Source organism: Pteronotus mesoamericanus, unplaced genomic scaffold (genome assembly GCF_021234165.1).
Source record: "Pteronotus mesoamericanus isolate MK-2021 breed Mesoamerican mustached bat unplaced genomic scaffold, CSHL_Meso_final scaffold_21, whole genome shotgun sequence".
NCBI lineage: Eukaryota > Metazoa > Chordata > Mammalia > Chiroptera > Mormoopidae > Pteronotus > Pteronotus mesoamericanus.
Genome location: NW_026555310.1, coordinates 11,247,464 through 11,265,526, shown reverse-complemented (window position 1 = coordinate 11,265,526; position 18,063 = coordinate 11,247,464). Strand labels below are relative to the sequence as shown.

Genomic DNA, 18,063 nt, shown 5'->3' with positions numbered 1-18,063 from the left:
ACAGCCTGATTGGGGAAAAGAATGTCACGTGGCAATTAGTTATAAGCACACAAACACAAATTTATGTCACTTTACTAGAATCAGGTCTGCTTATATTCCAGGCACATTCATTCCTTCAACATAGCTTCATTGGGATAGAAGCCATGCTAGGAGTTTCAGAAGTCAAAAGTCAATTGACCAACCCACTCCATTTCTCCCAGGATGTACGTTACTGCTGCACTTAAGGGAGAAAGTATGTATATAAAAATGATACAAAGTAGAGGTGCAGTATGTCTTGAGATGGGTATGGATAAAACGTACTTTGAATTCAGAACCTGAAGAGATCATTACTTTAACTTCATGAGGCCAGGGAGGAGAGAGAATTTAAACTGGGCTACAAAGCGTCAATAGATTGATTTGGGAGTTTCTGGAGAATAAACAGGATAAGGTAAAATCTGGGGCAAAGATAGGAAGATAGAAATCTATATACAGCAGTTCAGCTTCTCTGCAGCCTGGAAAAGAGGTGTACACTCCAGTGAGCAATTTGCTCAGGACTGGGGTTGTTCCTAGGATATAGAACTTTGAGTGCTAAGCTAGAAAGCCCTGGGATGAGCTGGTCATTTCTCGTGTGCACTCTGGTACAGTGCCTAGTGACTAGTTATGGGAGGTATTAGCTGACTGAAGGTATTTAGCTGTGGCATATAAAAACATTTCAGTACTTTGATAAATAGAATTTACATATTTAACCACAACTCACTTCCCTCATTTCAGGCTAGATCTATTTTTAGTTATTTTGTCTCTTTCCAGTTTCAGCAATTTTAAGTGCTCTCCTCCATTTCCTAAGTCATCAGGATCAGGGAAAGGCGTATCGATGTAGCTTCTAGCTTCCTCTGCAAGAGAGTTAGCTCAGCAAATTAGCTATCGAATTCAACCATGGAATTTGTAACTGGAGAACTGAGTCCAGATCTCTTTATTCAGTTTGACCTTGAGCAAGTCACTGTCTCTCTGAGGCTCGATTCTTTTGAATATAAGAAAGCAAGCTTTAGAAAGGGGTAGGCAGCTAAGTGTCTACTCAGTGTGCCCAAGTACCCTCTAACATGAAGGCAGGATTGGGACTGTGACTGAAATTCGTAAGCTAAGTGTCAAGGTAGGTAATAGACCTAGTTAGAAGGTCATATGACTGAGGTAAGGACACGGGGAAGGTGATAGGATGGAGTGACCTACTGACCTCCACACCAGCAGAGGAAAAAGAACATCAGAGTCATTGGAAAGGCAATAGAGAAGAAGGTCATCTACAGTTTATGGCCGCTGTTGCCGTCTCAGGAGACTGGTGATTCAAAGGAGTAACATTTGGATGGAGCCTCCCTCCCAGAGTAGGGGCTGCGGCCACGTGCTGCCCTGACCACCAGGGATGGGACATAAGCACAGACTCTTCGTGAATTAGTTTTTAAAATGTCTTTTTGTAAACATAGCAAAAACATAAAAAACACGTAAAAGAAAAGTCAATAATATGAATTATAATGTGACCACCTAGTGCATCAAGAGTTGGAGTTTTGTCAGCCACACTGAAACTTTCTGTGCCCCCTTCTGATCACAGCCATCTCTCCTTCCATAAAGAATAGCCATCATCTTGACTTTTTTTGGTAATCATTTTCTTACTTTTATTTATAATTTTATTACCCAAATGATATGCATGCCTAAAATATATAGCTTAACTTGTGCTTTAAATGTTGCTGGAGTCTCTTAATCTGTAGGTTCCCTCCTCGTCACATCTATCTCTAGTCCCTTTCACTATTCCCTCTCTCTTCCTCTCTTCCTTTCTCTCTCTCTCCCCCTCTCTGCTTCCTTCTCCTTCTCCCTCTCTTTCTCTGTCCTTTTCTCTCAGAAACTGGAATATGTATTTGTTTGTTTAGCTGCCCACAGTCTGCATTTGGCTGATTGCATCTTCATGGTATAGTTTAATGTTCTCCCCTGTCTTCTGTAATCTCTGTAATTTGCTCACATTGGAAAGGCTCTTTCAAAAGTAGTGCCATTTTCTCCTTTCAGGTGGTCCACAATGTCCAGTTATCACGAGTGCATGCGTGTGTGTGTGTGTGTGATGTTAGCAACCATTAATTCTCAGTAGCTAGACCCATTAATTAATTTAGGATTGCTGGCACGGGCACGATCTATCATTCCTGGCTAGAATTATTCAATAAAGAGAAACTTTCTCATCTACTCTTTAGTTACCCAGTGGCACAATTTATGTAAGAAAAGCAACATAAATGCTGGATTCTTGGTTTTTTTTTCATTTGTCTCTCACTTAACCCACTTAGATGTCAGTCTGGATTTTGGCAAACCTGTCCTATTTTGAATGCCATGCATTTTAAGGGAGTGAACGAACACAAAGGCAATTAAACTAAGTTACTATATCTTGAAATACATATCCAACATGTTTTCACACTTTGGTGAATTTTTTTTCAAAGGATATTTGGAAAAATAGTCATCTGTTCTCTGCTTAATTTTTAATTAATCCCAATTATTATTACTTCTCAAGAGAGATAATATATAATCCATTTGTATTTTTTAAAGATTTTATTTATTTATTTTTAGAGACAGGGAAAAGGAAGGAGAAAGAAAGGAGAGATACCTCAATGTGTGGTTGCCTCTTGTGCACCCCATACTGGAGACCTGGCCCGCAACCCAGGCCTGTGCCCTGACTGGGAATTGAACTGGTGACCTTTTGGTTTGCAGGTCAGTGCTTAATCCACTGAGCCACACCAGCCAGGGCACTGTTTGTATTTTTAAAATATTGTTCAGAGTAATTTTTTATCTATCTACTTACAACTTTATATTCTAATACAAGATTTTGCTGTTCAAATATTTAAAAAAAACAAACAAAACCCTGACTGTCATGTTCTAATGAAATTTAGACAATGTTGGAATTATGGGTCACCCTTTTTCAAATCACCCTTAAATTCTGTGAGATGAGCCCAGTTGTAGCAGAAGATAGTGTCCTCCCAGGATATATAGGCAAGGGCAGCATTTGATAAATGATTAGGGAAGCTGTCCTTGCTTTCTGAAATAGAAACAAAAGAACAGAGGGACTAATAATGAATAAAGAAAATAGCCAGAGAGATTCTTGAAAGAAAAACTTCAATTTGAAATTGCTGACTTTAATGTTCATTTTTTACTTTCTGATGACTAAGAAAACATATTTTAAAGATATGATTGTTTTGTTGTTGTTGTTGTAAAGTCTTTCACAAAGTGTCCATAATTTTTTTAAATTTTTACTTTTTGTTCAAATACACTTGTCTCCACCTTTCCTGCTACCACTTTTGATTGTTTAATTTTTCTGTGAAAGCTAACTACAAAATATTATGGCAAGGAAGCTCCAATGAGCAATGGTAACTTTAATCATTGTTTCCTATTTAGCTTGTAAAACCTGTCACATATAGAAGTTTCATCAGTGGAGGAAGCAAACAGTTTCAGTGATAGATGACTGAACCATCCTTGCCTTACTGCATTCTAATTCATTGGTCTGACTTTTTAGTGAACAGAATTTAAAATCATTAATTCTTTTGCAGTCCAGCAATACAGAATTCTTCATATAAATAGGCAGTGCTTACTTTTAGGATGTAAACTCTGGCATAAGAACACTTCATGGAAAGTGATGTACAGACTCAGAGAAAATTAAAATTTTAGGAAGTATATATATTTTACAACTGCACCGAAAGTAATTGCTCCTGTTTGTGGCCACCATTGATTTTCATAAACATCTCCTCAAATCCCTCCTTGTAAACATTGTTTCCACAAAGGAGTCAAAACAATTAATATCCACTACAAGTGGTTTCCAGCTTGCATCAAGTCCTGGTGAACTTTGTTCACAAGCAGTGTTCCCAATTAAGATGCCCCTTCCACGGAGGTCTCTCAGCTTGGCTTTCATCCAGGCTGTTAGGTGAAATTAGACCCAGAAAATCGGATTATTACCTCCCAAGGGAAATGACTGATAAGCAGCAGATGATGGCTCCTCTCCTCACTACTTGCTGGTGTTGAGGTGCTGCTAGTTGCAAAGCCAATTTGTTAACAATTAGCACTCATTAGGATCATTTCCTGTTATCAACTCTAAACATTTGACAAAGCACTTTCAGGAAATTGGACCCCCAAAAGTAGCTATACATAAATGCTGAGCAATTAAAAATCTTCAAGATCCAATATACCTAATTCCTAACCAGAGTCATCAGTTTCCAAGTAATTATTTTTGCTTTGGAACCCACCTGCTATCCTGTCCACTTTAAGGATGTGCTGGAACAAGGACATACTTCTTAATTAGCAGAGGTTGTGGATAAGTCAGTGGAGGAACAAAAGGAATTTTCTTTCATTATCTGTGATAGCTGTTTGCAGTGTATCTTTAAGGGACAGAAATTGCCAGCTTGCAATACAGTGTGTGTATTTGTGAGAGTGTGCAATTAAATGCATTACTTCTGTTATCTAAATATCTCTTAGTTTTCAAGTCTGTGCCCACCTTTGTAACACTACGAATACTAAATATAACATCATAAATGGAGTCATTGTGCATTACATTAGAATTTAAATATTGCCAATGTCAGCTTTCTGAAATGTTATATGACTTTAATAAAATTAGCATAAATACTATATATAATTGAAATTTTTCTCAGAAAAGGCATTGTATTTTATCTATATTATTTTTCAGTATAGATCTGCATGCATTACAGTGCTAAAAAATTATATTCAATAGATATGCCCTTATTATCTAATTAAAATATTTATTATCTCTACAGGTATTATCCACTCATACCTGCTTAAATGTTCTTTATTTAGACTAAGAAAATATGCCTTATTTTCTCTCTAAAAAGTAGTGGTTTTACCTATGAACTTATTCAGTTAATTTTTTTTTAGGCTCAGAATTAAAACTCTGAACAACACCCCTGTCTGCTGTTCATTCACCACATCACTCCAAAAATTTTCACTTGCCTCGGTGTTTATTTTATAAATTTAAATAATTGCTCCTATTTATCTTCCCCTAGACTTAATAATGCTGAAAATATTTCTTCTAATTGTTGCAAAACATGGAGATGTGAACTAAATATACTTCTGGTTTTTCAATGTCTTATTCCCATATTAAAAGCTTATATCAATGGGGAAATTAAGTGTATGTTCTTTTTTTAAAATGCCCTGTGCTCACCCCTTCTATCCTTAATAAACAGAGATGGTATTGACACAAGTGAATTTTGTTTAACCACACTACATTTGCTTCTTAATTAGTGAATATTCATCTGTCATCAGCAGCAGCTATGACACCCCTCCCTGCTAACATGTTCTGTCATAAATAATCAATGAGGCACTATTAATATTCATGAGCTGGAATCTGTGTAGTCATGTGCACTGATGCAGAGACAGGGGGAGTGTTGCCATGAACTGACTGGAAACTCTGTGTGTGTATCCGTGAGTGCAAGATACTTAGGGAAAGCGAAGAAGAGCATGCTGCTACGCACCACCCTGGCTTGTGCTTCCAGCTAACAGCGGTTTGTCTGTTTCTGGACTGAAGTGACTGATGAAAAACAGTAGTCAAGTCTGGAGGGTGATTCCCTTTCAGTTCACTTGCCTTTCAGTTCTGGGGAAATTAGAAGATTTGCTCTCTCTGTCTGCTTCTTAGAATGGGCTGCAATTTGTGCACTTTTCAGAAAAGAGAGGAACACTACAAACTGCTGTATGAAGTTTCCCAGGTGAGTGCAGGGTCTCTGATACCAGCAAGTAAACAGCCAGGCTTTGTGTTTGTCTGAAAGATGGGAAATGAATTGTGGCTAGCTTTATTTTTTTTTTCTTTCAGTAGATTTCAGAATTGAGGGCAGACTTGCTGCCTGTGGGCTTTTTATTTGGGTTTTGGGTGGCAGTTTTCAGCTTCCTTGCCACTCCCCCTTCAGATGACTTCCTGTGGGATTCTTTTTAACATTTTTTGTATCTACTGCCAAGATGTCAGTCAAGTAAAAGGAGTAACACTGAGATCCATTTGTGTCATATTTTGAGATCCGTCTTTCCTTTTGGAATGGTGTTTACATTTGAAAATCAAATGTATTATTGTCTGCATAAATATTGGGATTTAATAGGTCTATGATCTCAGTTATTTTGAATAGACAGGAAAAGTTCTTGCCAAATCTTGTTAGCCAGAGGAATTATTTGATTAATTAGGAATTTTTGCTTTGGTTTAAGAGGGAGACCCGGTTTATTTGTGTTATATGAGAGGAAAAAATATGATATATCATGGCTTAAAGGAGATAAAGAAATTTTCTTACAACTTGAATCTTTTTAATAATTTTTTGTCTGTTTAGTACTAGAAATTAATTTCAAGAGCTTGTTAGAATATCTGTATGTGTACTAGGAAAAAGTGTATAAATTCAGGTGTCTCTTTATATCTGAGGGCTTTTCAGAATAAAAATAAGAAAACTATGTTCCTAACCTGTCAATTTTTTAGTACAATTCTATTAATTTACCATTTTATTTAGACATGTTTTTTTCTGGGGGTGTATGCTCAAGTCCAAATTTCTTGTGTGTCAAAGTTTATTTCTCCATGCTTCAGTTTGTCCAGATGTGACACACTCTACTTTTGTGTTTAGACAGTATTGTTGACGGAAGACAATGTTTGGGATGTTGGTGGTCTGTGGGCACAGCAGCAGCCAAGTGCCCACTGCCTACTGGCTCCCTCAGATTTCCCCCTAACTCGATTCATTTCACAGTGGGCTAATTACAAAGTGGATTTGCTACACATGAAACAGCCTCCTCAGTTGCAATGTTAATGCACATTTTCATGGTAATGTGATCAGAGGCTCATTAGCCAGTTTCCAAAATGATCCTCTGCATTAATTAAATATAAAAATGACTCCTTTATCACCATAGAGAGGAAAAAGAAGATTAACGTTGTTAATTATACCAGGAGCAATACCTTTTGTTTCATTTTTTACTACAAACTTGCAAGGATAGGCTAAAATAATGTTCATTTCATAGATAAGCTCTCATCCACTTTGACTCATGAAAACAGTCTCTAGGTGGAACACTTTCCTTTAGTTTGCTTTCTTGGAGTTTCGGTTCTAGTATTGTTTTTCTTTGGGTGCTAGAGGAGCAGAGGAGTGGATTAATCAGTCTATTTTTTTTCTTAAATTACTAAATTGATATAAAAGTATAATATGGAGGAAGTGGAAGGTGTCATCTCTCTGATTTTGCCCAGGTTAAGCTGTTTATATTCTACTAAGAAATCAAGCAGGATTATTACATCCAGAAAGGACCACTGTATTTGTTAAGGAGTGGGAGCCTTTGTTGTGGATTTTTAAATGCTTGCCTTTGAGTTTTGGCTGTAAGGGCTTCCTAAATCTTGAGAAAATAGATAAGCCATGCTCTTTATTGCCTCCACCTGTACTCCTCCATATATTTATTTTCTCTACTCCTAAGTTGCAGTACTTATGATCTTTAATAAAGGGATTGGAAAATGAAGTATTGGCTTCCATTTAACTGGCTTTTATTACATAAGTTAAAACCCTGGCTTAAAGGTCTTGCATGTCTTTTCCAAGGGGAGCCCTCCTACAGTTTGTCCCCAGCTTTAGGCTCTATTTTTTTGAGTTAATGGAATAGATAAGATATCAAAGGGAACCAGTGATAGGCTCATATAATAAACTGGAGCCCCGTGTGGTGCTGCAAACTAGTTTCTATTTTTATTTGGAGGCGAAGCAGCTCTGAGCACACATAAAAGTGAGCATGTTCTTAACCAGGTGTTCACAAGGGCATACATAGCTGCCCCCATTAGAGAGGATACTATTTACAAAAGTGACTTGAGACTGGAAGCCTGAGTATTTCTAGCTGGTATATTACAATGAATTAGCTCACACAAATGTTAACACCTGATTGTCCAAATCATATATGCTGATAGACTTGTAATTCTCAGATCACCTGCCCTTTTGTTTCTTTTGTTATTATTTTCTTAAAAAGCTAAGGCAAATTAAAGTTTATCAGGGGATGTGATAATTTAAGGTTAGCAGTGAATATTAAATGCATAACCAAAAGTAAAATGTTATTTCTCTATAACAGAATCATGATATTGGACTTTTTCACATTTTCTTTCTAGATTTAGTAATCTTATAATATGGGACAAGTAGAATACAGTTTCAGGTTTATAACTGCAGTAAACAAAAGCAAATGGGCTCACTTTGGAGCATGGAGGAACAATCAGAATGATGTGCTTAGGTGTGAAATGAGGTCGTTTATATTTTGTTGCTATTTTTTGCTCCCAGAGAGGAGCTAAGACTTTCAATTGGCAGAAGAGAGGGAATGTAGCCTCAAGAAAATTATTTTCAGCTGGAGTTGAGCCAATCAGCCTCCAGTATAAAGACAGATGCAAGAACCTAGGGTTTGGATAGATCCACAACCTTCACACCCAGCAGTTTTCTTGCATCTTTATGCACCTACTAACTTTTCTATGTGCCATGGACACAATTGTTATCTGCAGTGATTTGTTTTATACAAAGTAGGTTATTTATTAACCTCTTAAAAATTAATAAATGGGTAATATGAACAATGCCTTTCTGTGGACACGAACTGAATTGCCTGTTTTGTATTAATCTGATTAAATAGCCAACTGGACTAAGAAAGCTACAGTTGCTTCCTAAACATTTCTGACCTAATAACAGTTTTATTTTTTGTGAGATTGTATGGTAATTCCTAAATCTGTTGACTTCTCAGTTGGATTTTCCATACATAAATCAAATGTAACTTTTTGATTGATTAAATGATAGAAATTATCAATGGGTATTCACTGGTGTTGAATAATCTGTTCAAAATATGGGCAAATATTTAAAAGTTCATACTGCTAATGTAAAAGTGTTTAAGATGCCATTAAAATCCCATATTGTGATATGCAAGATTCTTCTCTGACTCACTTGCCAAATTAGAGGGGGAAAAATAGCCTTCGATCTCAGGAAAACCAGTAGTGGAACAGTGTGGGCTCTCGTGGCAATGTCACTGATGTGACCGCTGACCTCTTCTAGTGGACGCTATAACACAACACAGTTGATTTACTCATTTGACTGGTTTGGCACGGCTCAAAGGTCTCCCCACAACCTGCCCCCATGAATGAGGACCATAAAGTGAAACAGAACCTGCCCTGAAAGGGACAACAGTCACAGCACGGACAGTGGCTGGCAGGGTGCACTTACTTTATTCTAGGCACTGTGCTAATCACTTTTTTTCCTAAGCATCATCTTATTTAATCCTCACAAAAACCTAATAAAGAATTACAGGATAGCATCCCGTAATTTTAAAATATGTTAAAGGCTCCTTTATTCTATAAGTTTCTTGAATCTCATATAATCTCCTGTCTCTAGTTATTGTCCCATATCCCTCAGAAATTTATTTCGTCACTTACTACATAAGCCCAACTCATAACATCTTTTTTCTCCAAAAGTCATCCTTTCCCTACATTGTTTAGCAGAAGTGAAGGTCTCACCGTCCTTCTTGCTATCAGTAAAACACAGAAACACTGAGTTAAAGTGGACACTTCTGTCTTCTTCACCCACACCATGACCTCCGGTTATTATACTTCTGCACAATTTCTCTTGTTAACTCTCTCTGATATCATGGTAAAAACATTCCTATTTAGAACTTGCCAATGTGCCAGTCTACCCTGATTGTGGTAGCTGGAATAATATTTCCTGAAAGTACCCAATGGCTCCTAGTTCCTATAAAATGAAGTATAGCTTATTCCGGTATACTCAAGGCCCTCCTGAGCTAATCCGAGGCTCCTTCCCAGCTTTCTCCTTCACCAGTCTTCTCCTGATGGAGTGTCTAATCCCTTCAGACCAGTCATCTTACTTTTCTCTTCAAGTTGGCTTCCCGACCTGGACCCTTGTAACTTATTTCTTTTCCTTCAGCCTTTGTAGAACATGGCCTATATTTACCAAAGAAAAAGAGAAGAGGCTTTAAGTAGATTGGGGAACTTGGAGGTCTCTGGTCCACCAGACCTAGGAAGGTCAGATCGACCGAAAGAATCAGACACTTGAGAAATAAGTTCATGAGACATAAGAAAGAGAAACATAAAGTTAAATAACAGATCTTCAGTGATCCATTTTCCAAGTTCCATTACATTCTTGTAATAAGTCCTTACTTATTTGAATTTCCTTGAATGATGTGCCTGTTCCTTACAATCAGAAGAACAAATGAGGACATATTACAATATCTTGCTTTTGTCAATCACCTAGGAGGTGCCTTAAACTCCAGACATGCAGCTCAGTTCCATGAACTTTCAGTCAGCCCAGAATTTTCAATTGGCCGGTTTATGCCGACTGCTGTTCTTTGCCTAGGGGAATGAGAAGACAAATGGGACAGTCCTTGAATTTGAAAATTGGACAGTCTGATAGGAAAAAAAGAGACATATGTGCAAAGAACTTTCATATAATGTGGTATAAAGCATGGAATCAACAGAAATGTTCACAGACATCTATAGCAATGCAAAGGTGCTCATCATGATGGGGGGCATGGGGAGCAGGGGAAGAAAACGAAACATGGAAGGGTAAGGAAGTCCATGGAAGTGGCAAACAGAACCTAGGGGTGAATGGGCATGGAGTATGAGAATTAAGAGGGGTAAGCCTTTCTAAATCCTAATGGAGGAGGCAGGCCCTGAGGACATGGTCTGGGCAGTGGACCAGGACTGTCTCTGGACTCTCTCCTATGTTCTGGCTATTTGTTTGTTTGTTTTGTTTTGTTTTTAAAGAGGGAGTAAGAGTGATCACTCTGATAATAGTTAAGAGTATAAACTTGGTTGTAGTGTGTGTGTCGGGGGTGATTGGGCTTGAGTTGGGGTTGGTGTACCACAGCAAGACCACAACAAGAGAGACTAACTTGGAGGCTGTTACAAAGGGTAAGTTCGTAATAGAAAGGATGTAAAAGGGAGGACAGATTTGAGATCCATGAAGAGGTCAAATCCAGGGGTTTCTGGCTTGTGAGATGGCAGGTGTAGTGAATTTTACAGAGAGAAGAAACAAGAGAAGGGAGATGAGTTCTGGGGAGCGGAGAGAAGGCTGTTGAGTTCACTTATGAGCTGTCTAAGCAATGTCCAGCAGACGGTGAATGTTCAAAACAAAAACTTTTTAGATAAGATCACCCAGGAAGATTTAAAAAGTAAGGAGAAAAACCAAAAAGTAAGAGAGTCATGGGCGAAGTATACAATATTGAGAAATAAACAAAGGAGATGAAAGAAAGGGTGAAAACATGAAATTGTTACAGTGAGAAAGAGAATGAGTTGTGGGAGAAGACAAGAGAAGAGAGTTTTTTAAAAGCAGTGGCCAACATGGTCAAACATGTTGTAGAGTATAAAAAGTTAACCCCAGCACCTTCAGATTTGAAAAATGCAAATGGCTAGCCAGGCTCTTCTTCAGCTGCTGAGAGTGATGTCAGTGAGAAACTTTGAGTATCAGCCCCTTCAGGGACTGTCTTAGCTCTCTTAGAGAAGACTCTCACCCAAGGTTATTCCCCTCCCAGGAGGCCCACATCCAATGACAGATTGATGCACTTGTATAAAGGCCAGGCCACGTTTGTGTGAATGGGGACACTCTGAAAGGCAATTCCAGCCCTAGAGCTTTCTGCAACTGTTGTTGGGCCTGCATCATACTTGGGTTCTCCTGCTCAGTGCCGCTTCCTTCTTCTCCTTTCTTTTTTTTTTAGTTTTTAAAAAGTTTTATTTATTTATTTTTAGAGAGGGGAAGGGAGGAAGAAAGAGAAGGAGAGAAACATCAATATGCTGTTGCCTCTCTTGTGCCTCCTACTGGGGGCCTGGCCCACAACTGAGGCATGTGCCCTAGACTGGGAATTGAACTGGTGACCCTTTGGTTCTCAGGCCAGTGCTCAATTCACTGATTCTTCTCCTTTAGACAAAAAGAACATCCCTTAGCAAACATCCTCACACTGAACTCTATCTCAGAGGTGGATATCCTGGAAAACCCAACCTTGCAGAGGTCAGTGGTAATGATTACAGAGCATTTTAATACAGAAACGCGGACAAAATCCAGAAAGTGGTTAGATTAAAAAAAAAAAGTCCACCCTACTTTCAAGTTTTTCTAAGATATGACAAATTATCAAAAGTGGATTCACTGCTTACATTGTAGCACTTAGTTTTACTTAGTCTTTTCTTTGAAATGCAAAATTATTTACAATTATGAATTTAAAAACTGAAAGTCATCTCTACTTTTACTTTAAAAAGTAAGATAAATTGATTTCACATCTTGAGTCATGGTAGTAAAATGGTGATAATATAATGATTAAAAAATAAAATGTACATTTAGTTAGAATCTCCCTTGTCTAAACTTTTGAAGATTGTTATTGATATACACAAGGCCTTTTGTAAAAATAAATATTTTAATGATTACAATTAATTTTTAGGTTTAATAAGTGAATGCTTTTTCCACTAGAAGGATCAGAATATCACATATTTTATTAAAGTCTATACATTTAATTTCTTTATATTTCATCACTTTTTGAATTGATCTAGATCTAGGAGGAAGTCAACTATCTCTAATTGCATATCTTTCTAATTAGCTGAAATTCTGTAGGAAACATTTGCACTGGTTCCACGTTATATATAAGGGGTCATGCTGCTCAAAACTTAGCTGACATATATGCTGACAAATTTGACTCTTCAATTCACCTGAATTTTCTGGCTAAGTAGGATAATCTGATTAGAAAATTCTTTAATTTCAATTTTGGTTGAAAATATTTCTAAAACATCGTATTTACATAATTACTTAACATATGCACATTTGCTATTCATTTTCAATCACACTAGACAGTAACAAATGAGCCTCATATCTTTAGCAAACAGTGATTTCTGAAATTTACAAGAGGAACTATTTCTGAAGATTAATTGATAAGTGAAAAATTCTTTCACAACAGCCAATTATGGTCTAGTACATTCATTTTATATAAGTTGATTTTTACATATTGAATTTTCACATCATTTGATAGATGTTCTATCAATCTTACTAAATGGTAAAGAAAGGCACAAAAATTAAATTTCTAGGCCCCAGGATTGTGGTTCTGTTAAGGATCCCTACCCTTTAAACAGTTATAATTCACAGGGAAAAGATGAACAAAGGATCTTCTTCAATCATTTAGCTTTTTGCAGACACTATATTCTTTCATTATCCATCCGAGGGCACATAACATAAGAATTTTAGATGCTATTCTTAATAAATGTCACCTTCTTTTGACACATGGGGATTTAGTTACCACTGGGTGGTAATTTTGTCTTCAAATTTAGGATTCTAGATAATTCAAGTTCAGCTGTGTTTTTCAAATCCAACTGTAGCATTTCCAAAGTCATCAATATAACCTGTCCCTTCATCTCCCTTCCAGCTGTATTCATTTCTTCTTTCTTAATTCTATCACTCTCAGTGTGGAATAACAGCTTTAAAAGGGTTATTATGAAGAGTTCATTGTTTCCCATCAACAAAAAAGCTAAAAGGATAGCAGCCTTATATTCTCCTGTGTTTCAACATATCACATCTAATTGCTAATTTTGTGCCATTCTGTAACAAGCTGTAAATCTGGCTTTATGGTTGTTTGGGTCCTGGTGAACTATTCTCCCCCTCATTCCCTCCCTGTTTCTGCTTTATGTAGCCTTTTAGAAATACTGTAGAAATTTTTTTTTAGAAACTTGCTCTCATCTCAGTGGAAATTAGGTCTTACTGAACTAACCTCTCATTTCAAAGCTTTTTAAGGATCTGTGTCGGGTACCTTTATTTATTTATTTTTACAGACTCTTTCAAGGATATGTGAACAAAGAGAATTTCTAAAATACTTATCGTTTAAAAACTAATGAATCCACAGAAGAATGACCACTATTGCAATCACTGATGGTAATTTTTTTTCTTCTAATTGGATCATGGTAGAATTCAGGTATTAATAATTTTAAAAATAAAAGGAAGTTGGAAAAGAGTATTTCGCATTAAATAACAGTAACTAATTGTCCTGAACTTTTGTGCTCAGTACTGTGCTAGAGAGCAGCAGAGGATGCAAAAGAAGCTTACACTAAAAACCAGTCTTCAGGATGATGTGTTATCATGAAACAGTTAGAGGACAAATGTGGAAATGTGTGACCCTAACACAGTGGACATTACAAGGAAAGGACATTTCTATATGGACGACAGTCAAAGGGTCCTGAGGAATAGTCTAACAGCAGTCCTTATTTGGAACGGCCTATGTTAGGAGCCAAGGTCCATTTTTTAATTCAGCATGATTATTGTATATCCATTAAGTTGAGGTAATATGTTTGCTGTCCAGGATATTTTATGAAAGCAAAGTCATAGAAAGATGACTTGTGGGACATTTGGGAGGAAGTGGGAAAAAAAACCACAACCAGACCATCACAGGATGTGGGATGAGGATAGTTGAGCGTCTTGATCTCTATGCAAAAATGAATGGATTTGGTGTCATAATCACTACTGAGTACTATATATCCTAAAGATTCAATTGAATAGAGTCTCTGAAGTCAATTTAAATCATAGAACATGTGTAAATATTGTTTGCTTGGTACTTATTTAGAAGAACATAGCCATGCTGATAGGACCCACAAAGGACAGATCTTGCCATTCACACCTTAAGTATGCTCTATATTTCCTTAGCAACTCATATGTATGATATTTGAAATTGGCTTTGCTGATGCAATTGTGAACCTCAATGTTAAGACAACATGAAAAATAGTGAAAATGGTTTCCTCAGTTGGCACATAGGATATTACTATTTGGTGAGTGCATGCTTAATACCAATCACAATGTGGTACATAGGAGAGGCTCTGTGTGTAGAAGAAAGACCAAGGACTTTGGAATCAAGCAGCAGCACCATTTATTTTCTCTATGACTGTAAGTTAGTTACTTAACTACTTTTAGCCTTTGTGTAATTGATTGAAATCCCTCTTGAGGTATTTTGTTGAAGATTAAATGAGATATGTGAAGAGCATAATGCATTACAGAGATGCCATAAATGATAACTTTTGAGATTATGACCTCGTTCAAGCTAACAACTGACCCTGTGACATAGGTAATATTGACCCAGATGAGAAAACTGAGGCACAAACTAATCAAGAGGCAAATTCATATGGTCAGCAAGTAGAACACTTGGAATTCAAATCAGGATCTGGCTAATGCCTAAGTCCATGTTTTTCGTTTTGTTTTGTTTTGTTTTTATTATAAGTATCAAATATTCCTTCCTCTCTGAACTCTCCATCTCTGTCTGCCTTGCTGATCCATAAATACTGAGCACCTGGTGCATAGCAAGCACGCCACAAATATCTGATAAAGAAGGAAAGGAAAACTGTTAGAAAAAATGGGAGGGAGGGAGGAAAAGAAGAGGGGAAATAGGAGATGCTATTTAAATTTCTTTTTGGAAAAACAAGTCCTTTCCACTATGTTTTTTTTAATCCTCACCCAAGGATATAGTTATTGATTTTAGAGAGAGGGGAAGGGGAGAAGAAAGGGAGAGAAACATTGATGTTAGAGAGAAACATCAATCAGTTGCTTCTCATATGCACCCCAACCAGGGACCAAACTCACAAACTAGGCATGCACCCTGACCTGGAATCGAACCTGCAACCTATGTATTTGCCCTGACCAGGAGTAGAACCTGAGACCTTTCTGTTTACAGAACACTGCTCCAACCGACTGAGCTACACCAGCCAGGGCTCCATTACTTCTTTCCTCATATATTTTAACTGCTTAAATCTAATTATCTTATGTATGAGAGTCCATCAATATGAAAGCAACTTGTTACTCTCACTTTTGAGAACTTAAAAGCCTTTCTTCACTAATCCATAAATCCATGTCTGGCACGAAATAGCTTTCAAAATCTGCCATCTTTCCTTATGCTCTCCTAATAGTCCAAAGTTTAGACGAACCAAGCTATAATTTTTTTGAAAACAATGTTAACTTTTCTTTTCTTTTCCTTTCAACGCAATGTTTCTTTCTCCAGGTAAGCTTTTCCCACCCCTATATGTGTAAAAACTACAGTACCTTATGACTCAGTTCAAGGTTTGCCATCTGCAAAGTCCTCTCTGAACCCAACAGGGTCACTCACTCTTCCCAATGTGCCTACTCAATGGTGCTTCACAATTTGAAATATGGTCAGATGTTTCTGTGTTTGTGTTTAGCTTTTTCCTCATTTTTGCAGTCCTACCATACCACACAGTACCTGGCTCAGAGCAGGTCAACTCAATACAGATCAAGTCAAGGAGGAGTAGTGGGGATATAGTTATATCTGCATTCATAAAAGGACGTTTAGTTTAGTGTTTTCTCTAGTATTCGCTGAGCTATCTTTAAAAACGAGGTGATTCAGGAAAGTGATTATTCTATATTTTCTTGATTTTGAGGATGCCATTTATTTTAAAGCTGATCATCAAATTCAAAAACAGATGGGTTGACAAGCTACCACCTTTAACATACATGTTGATTGCAAGCTGCATCCCAATTACAGAAACAAGAAAATATTGGGGAGAACTTACGTCTTAGAAGTGAGGAAAAATTGTCATTGCTGTCCTTAAAATAAATAAAATTATAAAAAAAATTTTTTAAAGCCTTTATTGGCTCTTCCTTTCCCCTGCTGAACTCCTGTTCCCTGACCTTTTCTCACCATCTGCGGATTTTATTACCCAGATGGACCCACCATATCAGATCCTTATCTCAAACTCTCCAGTCATGATAGATAGTAATAAAATTTTCATTCCTCAACTATTAAACTGGCCAATAAACCTAGCTGGGGGGTTCCCCCCTAGAATTTCCCCATTGTTCTTCTGCTCACTAAGTTACAGCCCTCCTAAGCTTGGGGCAGGTATCACCTTTCCCAGGAAATCTTCCCAGAGTACCTGAACTTGAGTAGGCCCCCTCTGCTCTCTTTCCAAGGTACCAAGGGCTTACTTCTGTCATAACATGTACCAAATGATATTGTTTCTCAGTTTTTCAGTTTACTTGCATATGATTTCAACTGATCTCTGAATCCCTGCAGGGCAAAAGCCCTGTCTTCAATCTAACCCAGTCCCCATGTAGCTGTTTCTTGAGTAAACACTAAAAGAATTCTGTGTGTAGGGCAATATGATGGGCGTGACCTAAAAACAGAGTAAGATGGGATCTGTCCCTGTCCTCAAGGTATTTACTGTCTAGCGGGCTTCAGTAAATGACTTGTTCACAAACAGCTACAGTGCACGAGATATTAGTTCTATGAGAGAGAGAGAAGTGGGGGGAGGGAAAGAGGAACAAAGTTTGAGATGTCATAGTGATGATGATTAGCTATAGTACAGACAAAAAATTAAAATGAATGATCTAAAGTGGAAATATTATATATGCATTGTGTAAAGCAAAATAGTACTGTGTGTGTGATTAAATGAATTGATTATTGATTTAGAACTGTTAGCTTTCTTCGTTTACTGCTTTCTAGACTGTAAAATTGAATTAGCTACTTTGTATAAAAATGCCTTTTTATTTTAGATGATTTATATCCATCATTGAAAGAGTTAAGTATGGCTGAATTATTAAACTATTCATTTTATATATGTTCCTTCTTACTATAACAACTTTCAGATGATGATTGTAAAATATACTAGAGAACACCTGAATTTTCCCTGGTGAAGATGCTGCCTTTGGGTTTTATAATTACTTTGGCACTAAAATGAGAATTCTCCAAGTGCAAATATCCCAATGAAGATCACATAAAGCAGAGTAGGCTAAGAAAATCACGAAAGTCATTTTTAAAACTTTAAATTCTAACTCAAACCTAGTTTAATTCCAAAATATACAGAACAATTATTTTTCTAATAACTGAAAACCATTTACTGTTATTCATTATTACTTGGAAAATCTAAAACAGTCTCTGGGCAATGAAGAATATGAGTAAAAATAATTCCCCTCACATATCCAATATCTCTTTTTCAGGAAACTTATTAGGTGGCCTTCAGATAACTTGAGATAGAAAACTCAGGGTAGAAGTTAAGGGTTTGGTTTTTAATTAAGATTTTACTTATTTACTTTTAGAGAGAGGGGAAGGAAAGAGAGGGAGAGAAACATC

General features: G+C 37.0%; 1 protein-coding gene across 3 annotated transcripts in view; it reads left to right on the top strand.

Annotated features, from left to right (window-relative positions):
• Positions 1–18,063, top strand: part of PDZRN4 (PDZ domain containing ring finger 4) — a 321,554-nt gene that overhangs the window by 193,884 nt on the left and 109,607 nt on the right. Inside the window, exon 1 of one of the 3 annotated variants that reach the window (XM_054591231.1) lies at positions 5,519–5,705. The exons of the other annotated variants lie outside the window; for them this stretch is intronic. Within the exon in view, the coding sequence (XP_054447206.1) occupies positions 5,637–5,705 (69 nt within the window). The 5' untranslated portion in view covers positions 5,519–5,636. Of the gene's footprint in view, positions 1–5,518; positions 5,706–18,063 lie in introns of those variants that run through there. 3 annotated transcript variants of the gene reach the window in all.